The 15323-nt window shown below is 39.7% G+C and overlaps 1 protein-coding gene across 4 annotated transcripts in view; it reads right to left on the reverse strand.

Annotated features, from left to right (window-relative positions):
* Positions 1–15323, reverse strand: part of ryr3 (ryanodine receptor 3) — a 114640-nt gene that overhangs the window by 52895 nt on the left and 46422 nt on the right. For all 4 annotated transcript variants that reach the window (XM_085248289.1, XM_085248288.1, XM_085248287.1 and 1 more), the window contains 18 exons: positions 14276–14371; positions 13017–13135; positions 11789–11922; positions 11422–11663; positions 9254–9446; positions 8592–8808; positions 7977–8081; positions 5762–5865; positions 5162–5245; positions 4309–4468; positions 4050–4194; positions 3505–3710; positions 3029–3203; positions 2337–2545; positions 1996–2159; positions 1854–1902; positions 1581–1741; positions 442–604 (listed from right to left, as the gene is read on the reverse strand). In XM_085248289.1, the coding sequence (XP_085104415.1) occupies positions 442–604; positions 1581–1741; positions 1854–1902; positions 1996–2159; positions 2337–2545; positions 3029–3203; positions 3505–3710; positions 4050–4194; positions 4309–4468; positions 5162–5245; positions 5762–5865; positions 7977–8081; positions 8592–8808; positions 9254–9446; positions 11422–11663; positions 11789–11922; positions 13017–13135; positions 14276–14371 (2726 nt within the window). The remainder of the gene's footprint in view (positions 1–441; positions 605–1580; positions 1742–1853; positions 1903–1995; positions 2160–2336; positions 2546–3028; positions 3204–3504; positions 3711–4049; positions 4195–4308; positions 4469–5161; positions 5246–5761; positions 5866–7976; positions 8082–8591; positions 8809–9253; positions 9447–11421; positions 11664–11788; positions 11923–13016; positions 13136–14275; positions 14372–15323) is intronic.

The raw sequence follows: 15323 nt of genomic DNA on the forward strand, positions 1-15323 counted from the left end.
GAGGACAGCAAGCAAGGCATGGATTACTGAGCCGATGTCTGTCTTTGTATGACTAGTTCACAAAACAGATGAGAATTCAGCGGTTTAATTTCCCAACTCTATCTCTCTGCAGGTTTAATTTGCTGTGGCACAAATGAATTAATGACACCTGAAAGGATTAAAGGAGGGAAGATCGTTCTGAGAGTGTGTGGGCAGTACAAATATGTGATGAGTGAAATCGTTTGAGAGAGATATTCATTTAAGGCAGTGACTCAAACTGCTTAGAGTTTCTTTTCTTTTTGCGTTCAGGATATTAAAAAAAACAAACAAACATGTGTGCCAAAGCAGGGGAAGAATACTAAACCACAAGAGAAAGTCGTAATAGCTTACGTCTATTGAAGTTTACGAGCCAAACCTTGTGCTTCACTCCTCTGCCAACTGATTTCTATTATACTTACTTACCTGATATGATGTGGGGAGCTCTTTGCCATTGGCATTGAAGGAGACAAGGCCAGTGGCCAGGTCAGCCAAACAGCCAATCTCCAGTTCGGAGCTAGAGCGGCTGGACGAAGACGGGGTAACTGCGTCTGCTACACACACCATGTAGCAGTTACTCCTCTGAACACTGCGGCAAAGCAACCACAACAAGAACTCAGCATCAATAAATACAAGTAAATGCAAATATGCAGAGGACAACATAGGCAACTTGGGGGGGTGGGGGGGTGTCAAATAGGAGGCACAATAAATTTTCATTTGGTCAACACTCATTGATCTTTTGCCTCATTCATATTTGCTACACACAGAGGCCATCTTCCCCATTTACCTCCCCGGATGCTAAATAAGGATGAAAACCAGCTATGAAAAGATGACTGAAATGTTTTTGTTTGGTCTGTCTAAAATAATTGTGAGCATGTTCGCCATACTGATCAACACATAGCGATGACACAGGTATTAGTGGTATAAACTTTGAAATGCATGCTTTTTTAAATTACGAACATACATTTGCAAGGATGGGTTATCCCCGGATGGCAGTCATTTAAAAAAAATGAATGGCCATATTATTTGCTTTGCTTTTAACTAGCTTTCAAGAGAGCTTGGTAAGCATGCTAAGGGATTTTTTGTTGTAATATTTTTTGATGTTTGTGCAGCTCAAATTGGATTCCTTCATATTTGGTCACAAATGCAGCTACATTTAGAATTACTAGTAAAAAGGTAATATTTCAATGCCTATAAGACATAACACACAAAAAATAATCTGATCCTTAGGATCCTTATCTAAAATTGTTTAAATACAACCTCACGTGAACAACAACAGTTAATGGCATATTAAACTGTATCATTATTTATTTCAAAAATACTAAGAAATAAGCCAAAATGTAGAAGCAGTGTGTGGAGCGGGTAGAAGCACATTTAGCAGCAATAACTATATTAAAACTACAGGAAAAATGCTGTCATGAGAAATCAAAAAAATTATTAAAGAAGGTATCACCACAGAATGCACTTCTGAAAGCACATGTCCCACTGGAATATTAAAGCCTCTTCAAATAAAAGGATCAAACATTTCATATGAACTCCAGATATTAAAAATGCAGGGAGCATACCTCTCATGGACCCTGCCCCTCTCATCTCCCAGCGTCACTGTGACCGTGCGCATTTTGCTGAGGCTGAAGTTCTTGCTATAATAATGATAGTCGGGTGTGACCCAGCCCACCCACACAGAAGCAGGGTCCTGTCCAGCAAACACTCGCACTGAGTAGTAATACTGCCAATTAAAAGAAAAAGGGCAAACAGTGCTATCGGTTAATCTGAATATACAGAGAGAAATACTATAGTTTTTTTTATTTTTTTTTATTTGAGAATCTATGTGGATTTACAGTTGTGATGCTTCCAAAGTCAATACTTCCATCTTCTTTTGGAGGATGGCTGCAGAAACAAAAAACATGACAGTAGATTTAAGTTATCTTAAACACTATGGGCTTTATTTTTTAACTTTAAGTATAAATTGAGATGTCTGACCCGAGCTTCAGTGATTCATCCAGGAGCTTGTCTGCAGAATAAAACTCCACAGGCATGCTCAGTCTACAGTAGACCATGTCATTGTTGCTGTTTTGAGTGCCATACGTCTTGTGAGTGACCTTAAGGCAAGGAGGACTGTCGACTGTTCCGTCAATCCTCGTCACCTGAGGAGTTAATGAAACCCAAAGCGAGGGATCAATAATATCAATGTGCCCATTAACACCAGCTCTAGTGTTTATTATAAAAAGCTCTCTAGGATAATAAAAAAAAAAGCAAATCTCAACTCTAGCAGCAAACTTAAAAGGCAATAAAAACACTAATGATATTGAGAATGTGTGTACCTCAATATCAGGGTGGTCCTCAGGTACATTGAAAAAAGTGGGCAGGCGCTTGCTGAACCACATGGTGACCTCTCTGTTCATGTTAACAGCAAAGGGTTCAAAACCCTCCTGTAGACCACACATGGTGTAGTACTTGAAAGTACTGGCGTCCTTGCCCAAGTTCATACGGCCGATCTGAGACATGCGGAGACTGCACACGGGGATGAAACCTGGTGTATTTAGAAAAATGTATTATTTTAACATGTGCATTTTATATTGTCGTTTTACAAATCAGAAACATGTTAAAAAAAAATATATTAAAAAAAAAAAAAGAACGCCAATGGTTTACATGCATGCACGCAACAGTGAGTCGGCTTTCTTGAATTCTGTACTTCTAAAAAAAAAATTTAACTTCCTTTTTTCTTTATCCACCAAAACTCAAATGTCATATGTTTAAGAATCTATCACTTATGAAATCTAAAAACAAACTAACAACTTTACTTTATTCCTGTGTGACCATCTTCTTCCAAAGTCAATGGTTCATTTACAGAGTAATGAGCCAGTGTCACAAAGGACTTAATTAAAATGAAACACTCTTATCATTTTAAGCTTTTCTTAAAATCTTATGCAAACAAACCCAGTCAAACTCCCAGCGACACTTTGAAGGAAACAGGCAGAATAAATGAAGTTTGCTTGAAATACAAAGCCCTCACCATCCTCTGTCTCAAAGTCAGTGAAGCAAAGCTCGGATCCTTTACTGGTGATCAGGAGTTCTCCGTTGAGGGTGAAAATCATGGATTTGTCCTCCATGTTGATCATGCAACCAACCACGTCGCCCTTTTTCCAAGGCTGTCCAAAGTAGCGGCTGCCTGCATGCATACGCCGTCCCTTGAAAAAAAAAAACATAACAAGAATCACATGTTTTTGTCTTTGCTAATAAATGGAACAACAATGTTGCTTCGGTTTCTGTGACTGTGACTGTAGGTATTGTTAAAATGTAAAAGATATAATATACGGTGAAATCCTGAATTTAGAAAGTTTATGGCTGAACTACATATATCTCATTTTTATATTCTAATTAGTGTAGCAATGTCCATGACGATACATCTAAAGTATCTAGATCTTTCAAAAAGTTGCCTTCAGACAACTTCCCATGACTAGTTTAAAAGAAAGGATACATGCAGTTTACCCGATATCCATCAAAGACGAAGGCTTGGTCATCTACTCCGAGCTCCACATCAGGTCTGCAGCCTGGTCTGGCCCAGCCAACCCTCATGTCTCCTCCACTCAGAGCCTCAAACTCAAAGTACCACTTCCCCGTCTTCACCGCGTAGGTCTGCTCCACACGGAAGAAGCGTATCGTCTCGATGCTCTGATCATCAAGCATGTGCACAACTTTAGGCAAAGATACGAAAACCAGAGGATTTAACACCATGGATACACGTGCTCGTATTTTCAGTACTACTATTAGACTTTACAATCAATCCATAGCTATAATGAGGATTCGTCAGTGCCGGCTTTCAGATTGAAGAAATGTGTAAAAATATTGCATGCATAACTATGAGTTGTACCACATATATTTGTAGTATATTAGCAAAATCTGTGTGCTTCTAAACGTTTACAAAACCTTAGGTGAAAGCAGTGCTGTTGCTGTAGCCTTTGAACATACAGTAGATGGTCCTGTATCAGTTTTAAGAGCTTTAAATGACTGCGGTGTCAGCGCCAGGGTCTCACCCTCTTGATCTGGGGGGTCGATCTCATATCCATATCCAACCATAGTCCTGATAGCTTCTCTCAGACTGTCCCTGTTAGATTTTTTGGTGCGTTCATCCAGTAAAGCATATGGCACCAGGCGAGGATTACGCCTGCTCTTCAAATCCTACCACAAACAGTGACAAGAAACTGTACTAGTGGACTAAAGTCATTTAAAATTAACGGTAAAAATAATACATGAGTTTCATTTTCTCCACTTCAAATGCTGCATGAACTTTACCTGCTGGATGCCATAGGTCCATCCTTGTTTAATTCTATCTTTGGCCCACACATTGTGCGCATTTTCGGCCAGTTTATCAACTAGAACCTCTTGACCAGCATTCAGTCTCACATCAGAGAGTTCCAGTGGCACAGGCTTATATCCATTGGACATCATGTAGCTACAAATGATATTGATAAGATAAGATACGGGTATCTTACAACCCAAATTTTCTCAAAAAGTTGGGACTCTCTATAAAATGTAAATTAAACAAAGTGCAATGATTTGCTGATATATATACATTTTTTAAAAACATATTTTAATCGCAACGGAGCACAGAAAACATTAAATTTAACTGAGAAAATCTAAGATTTTAAGAAATTATTAGTTTGTTTTAAATTTAATGACAGCAACACATCCCCAAAAAGCTGGGATAGGGTCAGAATCATCCTTTCTTCTTTTAACGAGAGTCTGAGGAGACTGCTGTACCTCTGAGAGGAATGTAGTTTCATTCTTGTCTGATATAAGATTCTAGCTGCTCAACAGTCCCGCGGATTCTGTCATGGTTTTTTCACATAATGATGCTTTCAGCTGGTGAAATGCATGTCTTGCTGAAACATGGAAAGGCTTCCCTGAAAAACCCCAAACTAAAACAATTTGTTTTCCTTGCTGTAAGTAAATTATGGATTTTCAGATCATTGCATTTTGTTTTTATTTACATTTTACACAGCATCCTAAATTTTTTAGAACTGGGTTTGTACCTAAAAAAGGACACTGATTATATAAATGCCTCTAAAATTCAGCATTTTTTTGTTGTATCCGATAAAAAGACACATAGAGCTATAATATAACTTAAATTTATAGGAAGTCTTACTTTTTGGGTAATTTGATTTTCTTCAGATCCTCTTCAGCGTGAATATTAACCTGGGCAACATGGCATCCCAGGGCTAAAAGGGTCCTGAGGATAAAAGGAAATGTGAATAGGAAGAGCGAGAAAGTCTATAACCAGCATCGATATTCAAGCTTCATTACATTATGTTAGATGAAAATGATTCTTCTGAGTGAGTTCTAAATTTTTAACACTGTTCATTAGACACTGATAAATCTCCTCCGATCAATATAATAACACAGAACAGCACTCAGGTTGGGCTGCGTGGAAAAATGCCATTTGGGTCTCAAACTAGATGTAATTGACAAACTGCATACCCAGTTAAACTTTCCTCTAAGAGGAGGATGTTTTATTGAGCCGAGCCAAATGTTTTTACAGTGAGATGACTCAGTAGTTGGCTCAAATAAGCTTTGGATCCAATATTTGTTAAAAAAAATCAATAATGGAATTCACTCAGGAGATGCAAGTCATTACAAGCACCGCTTTAATCTTAGCCTTAATCTGCTTTTGCTCAGCATTCAGGAGGGAGCTTCAGAAAGAAATGAATAGGTAACTGGATTATCCAGAGGACAGCCCAGGCCTTACTTTAGGGTTTCACTGGACATCTGCAAGTTGTAGTTCCTTTCAGTTTCAGGCAGCTTGGCGAAATCCACAAGGCAAGGGTGCTGCCTCTTGTTGTCATCACGAACCTGAAAAAAAAAATGAAAAAGGTAGCAGTCAGGTGTTACTACTGCATGTGTCATCTCACCAAACCCACTGTTTGCTCTATGAACCTTCTTGTCTTATAGATTTATAAGCAAAAATGGCTCAGAATTCAGAAAATAAAAAGTAGACCGCAGCTGAATTTATCTGCAGTTGTTGCTCAGAGATGCAAATTTTGTTTGTTTTTCTCTGCCTAATTCGGGCCTCAGGTGTTGATTTTTTTCTTTCCTTTTTTAAATAAAGTGAGATAAGCCCAGTTCAGAGAATAGACTCGCAGTAGCTCGGCTATCTGTGAGAGTGGATGGGAGGAAATTTACAGCTGCACTCAGACTCTCAATAAGACGCTGCCAGTGACTCCTCCTGATAATGCACTCTGCTGCTGACAGCAGTTAAATAGAAATGAAGTGCACACGGGGTATGAAAAATACACAGTAAACCAATACACAAAGATACAAAGCAATGATGCTGCATTCAACTTTATTATTACTGAATCTTCTGTTTGTCCAGAGAGTCTCGGGTTGTGTGCAATGTCACTCTGAGCTCCCTGAGCTTGTTACAGCAAAATGAAAACATTAAGCAGCTGCTTGGACCTAAAGATTGTCCCTAAAACTATAGGACCTCGGCTAACCCCAAATGAAGCTTTCTCCCAGTCTTAATTAATCTGAATGTCATACTCTTGGAAGGTGAGACGCTCATTAAGTTTGTTAAATGGCCGCTGTTGCGATGACAGTCTCGGTGGGAAATGATTCTGTGATAACCACACTACAGTACAAAAGAGGCAGCATGTGTGATCAGACTTCTAACAAGCTGTTCCACAGTAAACAGGAGTGACTGACAGGAAAATGATGAGAGAATGATAGAGGAAAGCAGTGCAGACAGGAATGATTAAAATGTCTTTAGATACAGAGGACTTCAACTATAGTTACACTGAGCAATTTAGAGATTGACAAACAAGCTCAGTAACATAAAATTAGATACTCTGCATGAGTTGATTTGGCACCGTGTCAAATAAAGGATTTTATTGCTTGTTGGAGTTTTTCTAACATTGATGAACTTTATTACAGATTTGCTTTTTTGAGGTTAAGCTTGAATCTTGCATCGCTCTATTTTAAGTTTTTGTTGTTTGCTTTTTGTTAAGTTTTGGATAAAACATGTTATTTATTTTCAACCTTTCATTTAAAGCAGTGAATAAATTTTGCTCCCAGTTTAATCAATTAATGGCACATTTAATTAATTATTTAATGATGTATTTCATAATTCTGGCACTTATGGCCCTCCACAGTTTTCATTATTCACAAGCGTATTATGTGTAATACTTTCTTGGGAGAGATCAAGTGTTGCCATACAGCTGAAACCCTCCTCCTTTCTATGAAAATAAGCACCTCTATGTTACAGGCAAATTAGAGAAATTTGAATGCAATGCAAATATTGCATGGATCCAATCCACTTTATCTATGTTCTTATGTCTTACAAACACTCATACTTTCTGAAGCAGTGAGATCTTCAGACGCCATTGCTGACATATAATAATAATAATAATAATGGATACTTTATTGATCCCCATGGGGAAATTACTTGTTTTTCTCTGCATTTGACCCATTCACTCAGTGAAGCAGTGGGCAGCCCACTAAGCAGGCGCCTGGGGAGCAGTGTGTAGGGACGGTACCTTGCTCAGGGGTACCTCAGGGTAGCCGTTAAGTGGATTCGAACCGCCGACCTTCCGATCATGGGGCGACCACTTTACCTACTGAGCTATCCCTGCCCCCATATTGCTGCCTATAAAGGAACAAGCCCTGAAACGTTCTTCATAAAAAGAAAGTTTTTTGGATTTCTCGACACACTCTGAAGCTCGACACATTACGTCCCATCACTAGTGAGTAAGGTTTACTCAGTTGTAAGCTTAACAATTTTTCGTGAGTGTCATTTTCTCCCTCTAGCTATATATATGTTAACAGGCCATTATACCTGCAGTCAGGGACTGAAATCTTCAAATTAATGAGCCATTAACGAGCATTTCAATTTTGACCACTTGAGTTGACCTTTATCAGTGTTTCCAGACATACCAGATAAATATATTCCAGATGAATCACAGGTTTACCTTGCCATAAGTCCAGCCCAGTTCAATCTTGTTCATCCCCCACAGTTCGTGAATGTTTTCTGCCAGCTTGTCCCGGATGTTCTCCAAGTGAGGGGGAAGAACAATCTGCAGAGAGAAGGGGAACAGATGGTACAGTTGGATTCAAAAAGATGCTGGACAAAAAAAAAAAAAAAAAAAAAAAAAAAAAGGCTGACGAATGAAAACCGTTCTTCCTCATGTCTATGCAATTGTTAGATCCCTAGGGGTTATGCCAAGTTTCCTACCCTTTTGTTACACTGAGGTAGAAAGTCAGCACCTATTTTCCATTTGTACTTCAGAGCCACTTCTGCAGCACTGAATGTTAAATTACAGGTGCGTAACACAAAATGAATTCCCTGAAACCGCTGCAGGCCTAGTAGACAGCTTTGTCTTCTTTTTAAACAGCACTCAAACAAGAAGGAGCAGACGAGAAACAGCAGCAATCATGTACCCATCATGGACATTTTATAGCACACTTTTTAGAACCAGAGCAAACCAACCAAAAGAACTAGAATATAATTTTACTGTATATTCAACACAAGCGTTCACACCGCTGCTTTTAATTTCCTTGGGTGTAACATCACTTTAACATCTCACCTGACTGGTGTCAACAGGGGTGGGAATAAAGGAGGCCTGAGAGAGGAACTGGGTGGTTCCCAGCAGATCACGGACCCCATCGTGGTCCCTCTTGTACTCCTTCACAGGCTCTACATGCATCTTCTCTTTGGGCAACAGTGCTTCATAACACGGAGAGTAACCGGCAGGTGGCAAGAACTTGAAATCTCCATGGCGACCGCCCAGCAGGAACCGGACCCTGTGATGATGACAGTAAAAGGCAGTAAATAACTTCAGCTAACATCCGTCTACATCTCTGGCATTACATAATATCAGGCTTGCAGTAGAGACTTAAATGTTCTTCTTTGGTTATTTTTATTTTTTTATTTCATTGTTTGCTGGTATGCTGTTGGGATAAAATGTAAGATAAAGCATAACACATCACATAAATTTAAACCAAATATAACTTCATTTGATAGGAAAACATTTTAAGTAATGGTTTCAGGTTTATTTTTCCCCTTTTGGTATGACCTGTTCTGTCTCATTAAGATAAAAATTAAGATACCAGGAAGCTGCAGCACAGTAACAAAATTACTTTATTTTGGTGCTATGCCATTGGTTTTTGTGTGAACCTACAAAAGTTCATAAGGTGCAAATTCATCAAGAGCCTCAGCAAAAACACAATTATAAATGCAGAGCCTTACTTTACACCTGCAGAGAAACTGACTACAGGGAAGAAGAACCGGTCTGTGTTGAAGTCCTCGAACATGCCCTGGACAGGCTGCCCGTTGATCCTGAAGGACATACTGGGAGCTCCCAAATCCAGACAGCAGCTGACCACATCGTCTGAGTTCAGCAGGTGCTGGTTAATGGAGGCCACGGCCCTTGGGATTCGGCCTAGACAACAGTGTGCAGAGACAGATAGGGAGGATGGATGGCTGTTACAGCTGCAAAGTCATTGCAAATGTAGGGCAGGATGATGGGCAAGGAGAAGAGAAGAGAGCAGAGAGGTTGGGAGTTGGGTGGTGAGTGCTTTAACAAGAATGTCATGAAATGGATGAGGGGAGGTGATGGGTCTTTTAGCAGATTTAGAAGGGAAGTGAGGTGAAATAGTTTTTATGCTGTTAGGCTGAGATTGGAAAAGAGAGGGACTAAGAGACTTATACCCCTGAAGCACCAAGAGGACAAAGATATGGACTCAAACTACTGACTGGTTCCTTCTTCTTATGCAGAAAGAAAAAAAAAAACTGCAATCAGCTGGCGCTTTCCGTTTGAATGCAAACTGAATATGTACGGCATGCATATCAAAATCATTCGAGACGTTGCAAGGCTTTTCAGAAGATGTAAAAGAGAAGTCTAACAGGTAAAGGTTGGAAAGTGGAATTTTATATCAGTGTCCCAAAGATGAAAAAGCAAAGTAAAGAGGGGACAGCAGGCTCCTGCATTATTCACAAAAGGTTCTGTCAGGGCAAAGTCCTTCAATAACCCTTTTTTAATTCCACAAACTTGGAGTTACCTAACTGCAGTAGTGCAGAGTAGCATGGAACAAATTTAAAAGTTTATATTATATAAAGACGAGATAACAGAGCAAGTTAAAAGCTAGACTGTGCTTTTTCCAGCTTTCCAGGGCCATCAAATTTGCCTTTTTGCATTAAGACTGTCTTTGACTGCGCATGGTTCCTAGTAATTACACGACACATGGACAGAATAAGGCCAATGGGCCAGAACCAGACCACTAATCATCTCAGTCCGAACCACAAGATCTTAAAAGAAAAATGAAATAAACAAAATAACATGATTCAGACAAAGATCTCTGAAGTTTCTCAATGTGGTTGACTTCACTGAGTCTGTAGCATTACTTCATTGAATTCTAGTGCTGTTAGTTTCATTAGTGACTCTAGTGACAGGGAGTAGTGCAGGGGTAGGCAACTCCAGACCTCGAGTGCCGGTAATGAACTAATCATTTGATTCAGGTGTGTTGACCCAGAGTCCTATCTAAAACTAGCAGGACACTGGCCCTCGAAGCCTGGAGTTGCCCACCCTGGTGTAGTGCCTACCAAAAAAACTGCTTAAATGTAGACTCATTAAAATGTTAATTTAAGTGGGTTTTTTTTTATGTTTTCATGTAATACTTTCATTGTTGGAGGCAAGCTGTAAAAACATTACCTTGTAATTACTGTATCATTTCCTCTTAGTTTGATGTTTAGGGGAAAGGGGTTGGGGGAAAATATGTTGGGTAAATATAGAGTTTACAAGTTATAAACTCTGTATTCAACACACCTTGTTTTGAACTGAGGACACAAGAGTCAGTCATGTGATATCTCTTTTATGGCATGTGTGATGTCTGAAAGAAGACACTGCCTAGCAGTTTCCAGGAAAAGAATAGAACCAGACAATGGAAACCCAATCAGTGATAATGGCTATCTGGTTACTCAATTTCACAGTTCCACAGACCTACACAACAACATCATTCTTGTTTTGTATTTATAGTTAACCACTGCACAGATTCAGCCTCTCTTCAGCTTCAGTATGATAGCTTTTCTGTCAGGAGGTCATCAGTTATCCAAGATGCACTGTTGGTTTTTGTCCATTATGACACACTACGTGAGATAAAAACCTTTTTTGTGCATACTGCCTATTTTCATTCTCAAACTGATGTGATACCTTGACTCACTATGAATCATCCAGATCAGTGCATAAACTGTTTGTTGTCAGGTAGATTAAACGTAGGATAAAAACAGCATTGAACCTTAAGATTGTATGCATCTAGACTAAATATACATTATCTCTATATTTTCTTACATACATGGGTTTTGAATTTCAACCACATATGAGATCTACCAGCAGTGAAATATTAAATTAAGATGCTCACCTGACCAGAGATGCAGTCCATCAAAGCTGTAAGAGTACAGGTCATCTCCAACACCATTGCCTCCCCACCCTTCTCCTCCACCAGGGTATGGAGCATATCCTTTAGTGTTGGCCCAGCCTACCCTCAGGTGGGTCGGCTCATTGGTTACAAAGTGGTCCACTTGGTCAATGACCAGCTCATAATACCACTTCTTATACTGAGCTGAACCTTCAGCTATGCCCAGGAAGATATTTGGTCTCATACTGGAAATGAAAACAGGGAAAGTCAACACTGGATTGAAATCGTCACTCCAAATTTCCACTCTTTAATCAGCTGTGTATACTGGGGCTACTGGATCCAGCAGCGGTGCAATACTTTAATTCTCTACCTCTGAACATCATTGACCAATCGAGTCTGAAGCAGCAGGTCCCTATTGGGAAGGAGGTTGTCACAGATCAGATTCTGATTGGTTCTCACTGCCACTCCATTGCATACACAGAGGGAACAAAGGACATCCAGGATCTGACAGAGAAAAAGACACTTGTGTCAGACACTTTTTCCTTTTTGTGTGAAAATATGTCACACATCCACAATGTGTCAGCGTTTCACATGCTCCGAGAGGAAATGATTAGTTATTCAGACAGATTCTCTTCAAGCTGTGATGCTTGGAGCACATTCACAGTGCGCAAGAGGGCCTTCAAGCAGAACTATCGTCCTCCACCTGCCATTCATGATCAGCAACTGCTGTTTACAAGAAAGCTCTTTGATGTCTTCTAACAAGTGACAGTGTAAATATTAGGAAACTGACATTTAAACACTGTATACACATCACTCGGCTGGAACAAATGAAACCATGATAAAGATTTTAGTACAGTTTTTAAAACCCAGTTTGACAGCTTAATTTTTTTTAACAGTTGTTGAGGCTTTATAATCCAATTAAATGTCTTTAGTGTTTAGTGTTTGTGTTTAAAAAAAAAAACAGAGCAACTGGCACCAAAGTTGATCCCAATTTGGACTAGACCACAACGAGGAAAGATGTCTCCCACCTCTGCCCGCAAAGGACCAACCAACAGCCAAAATGTGACAACGACTGAGCCAGTTGTGTTTTTGCACTGACACAGTGGAGTATTTTTCTTAGCCAAGTGTTTTCATGATGCAAATTCGAACAGCATTTGTTGATTGCTCTGAGAAAAACCAGAGACAATGATTGTGTTGGCACTTCCGGATTGACCCATTAAAGAAGCGGTAGCTGTAGAAATATAAACTTATCATGTAAAAACCTTATATAGGGGAAATCAAACCACACTTCTGCATTTTTAGTGGTGATTGATGATTCTAAGTATGCATGGGCAATCCTAACTCAACTCTGACTTCAAGAAATCCTCTGCCAAGGCATAAAACCAAAGCAGTCTGTCTGTCTACCAGCAAGAGCATTGTGAAAACTGCCAAGGTGAATTGTCTATACTCCACGAGGAGCATGGACAAAGGAAGAACCTGTGAAATGTTTGGTGTGAAGCCAGGTTGTTTTCTCTAAAATTAGAAGATATGGCACTAGACTGGCATTGGCACAAAAAGCTCCTTTCTTGTACCTTTTCTAGTCTAATATTTCTGCTTACCTTGTGGTTGCGTCCATGCTTGTAGAGCAGAGAGACGATGGATTTAATGTGACCTTTCTGGATAATGTTCAGAGCTTCTGGGCTTTCTACCAAGATACAGTGGAGGACTTCCAGAATACCTATAGAGTTACACAAAATGTTTGTCATTTAACAAAAGAAACATTTAGACCACATCCCAACATTGATAGCTAGGGATGGGTACCAGTATCTGACACAAACTGTAGTAACCAGACCGAAAAGCAGTGCACATTTCAGTGCTTTATTTCGGTGCTTTTTTTTCTCTGAGATGTCATACACTTTGGATTCTAGCCAATCATTTTACCTTTCCGAGGATAGTAGGCGGGTCCAGGTACGTACGTTCTTTTAGAGCAGAGCTACAGATTAAAAACGCCCAAGGCGAAGCGGTCAAAAGTCTGGCTGTACTTCACAGCAAAAGATGCAAACCCAGCAGCCTGCTGGGTGCTTTAAGGTGATACTGTGCAAAGGAGGTAACACCTCGAATCTGATGAAACACCTGGCGACGCATAGCGTTTTTTTAAAAGCCTAGAAATGCGCCGTATTTGATAGCTTGCTGCAAGACCTCACACCCTGCACATCTACTGCGGGTGTGGTGCCTGTTATCGGACCAGGAGTTAGCAACATGAACCCGAAGAGGAGAGTCCTGGCCCCTAGCCCTGCCAGTGTAGCAGAAATGATGACGGATGATGATGCAGCAGCAGCCGTTCTTCTCTGCGTGAGTAGCTTAATGTTGTTCGTGTGTAATTTACGTTCAGTAGGCTAACCACGTTATTACATTAATGCATGTAAGGTGAACTAGCAAACACCGTCGTAGTTACATGCGGCTGTCTTCTTGTTTGATGGCAGATACTCCCTTCACCCTGGCCAAAAAGGCTAAAATGCCCGAAGAAAAAGTGGAAAACAGCTGAGAGGTTTTAGGACAAAGTTTGTGTTTTTCCATTGTTTAAGCACTGCTTCCAGCCAAGAGTGATACCATATATGCCCTATAGCTGCAGAGAAGACCAACATTGTTATCTTTTTACAAAAAAACCAGCTAAACATGAGAGGTTTTTGGACAAAGTTTGTGTTCTTCATTCTTTAAGCACCGGTTCGAGCACCGTTTGAGCACCGGCACCGTTTCAAAAGTACCGGTTTGGCACCGGTAATAGCACATTTTTGTCCTTTGCGCCTATCAAAAATCTTTAATCGTTTTAGTTTTTTTTCCTCTCCTCAATTTTTCCACTGAAAGTTTCTCATCATACCTGATGAAGACTCCAGTCTTTCCAGTTTGCTGACCAACCAGTCCAATTTTCGGGAAAACTGGGTACAGTTGTTCCGGTTTCCACGAATCAGTGCAGCTTAACAAACAACAAAGATTTCAAAAATAAAATATTAATATTATAAAAGTGCATTCCAGCAGCAGAATATCAGGTGAGTGGATACTGCAAACAATTTGACTTTGACTAATGAATAAGCGTCAGGTTTTCCTGATATGACATATGTGCATATGAAAACTCATTAAATCTGAATAGAAAATACATGAGAAAAATTGTAAAGGCACTATTAAACCAAGACCTCTATCCCCCATAAAAAGTTGAGGTGTATTCTCTTGTACCATCCTCTACACCGGTGGGTGACATTAAGAAGCCTCTTTATCAATATACTGTCTCATTTCTCACCATTTAGATTCTGGGACAGCAGACGGATAATGTCTGTGAAACACTTTAACAGCACTCTGTGCCGAAGGAATACTGATGGGTGTCTAATCTCCTTTAATTCTGCGCTCTCAGCCAAGCTATAGTTCAAAATGAACACATGGCTAGATCCACAGTTTGAGTCAAGGGCAAGGATATTCACTGTGACTGATGTGAATGTAAAATTCAAAGGTCAAAGACAGGCAGGAGAACCTGGGGCTGCACAGACTACAGGCTTTAAACCATGGTTACATAATCATACAGTGTATTAAGATATACTGTAATATTGCTAAGGCTTTAATGAAGACATCAATTTAAAGTGAAACGATTTGTCCCACTGAGTCCAAGAACAATTTTATCTCATTAAAGAAATAAATAACAAACAAGGAAAAAAGTAGATTGTTCAGTCAGAAAATAAATGTGACAAAGCAGCCATATTTATTTTATTAATGTGTTTATCCATTTTAATATTATTCAGTTTTTGCACACAGGACATTAGAATGTGTGCCTCCTTCAAGACATCTGGAGAGCTAATCACGAAGACTGCTTCAAGAGTAGAAGGCTGTGTTAAAGAATAAAAGCGGTCACACCAAATATTGCATTTCAAGCTCATTAG

The sequence above is a fragment of the Mchenga conophoros genome, linkage group LG15 (assembly GCF_057382185.1).
Source record: "Mchenga conophoros isolate Kocher_MC1m ecotype Shallow Benthic linkage group LG15, M_conophoros_male_GT1.1, whole genome shotgun sequence".
Classification (NCBI taxonomy): Eukaryota; Metazoa; Chordata; class Actinopteri; order Cichliformes; family Cichlidae; genus Mchenga; species Mchenga conophoros.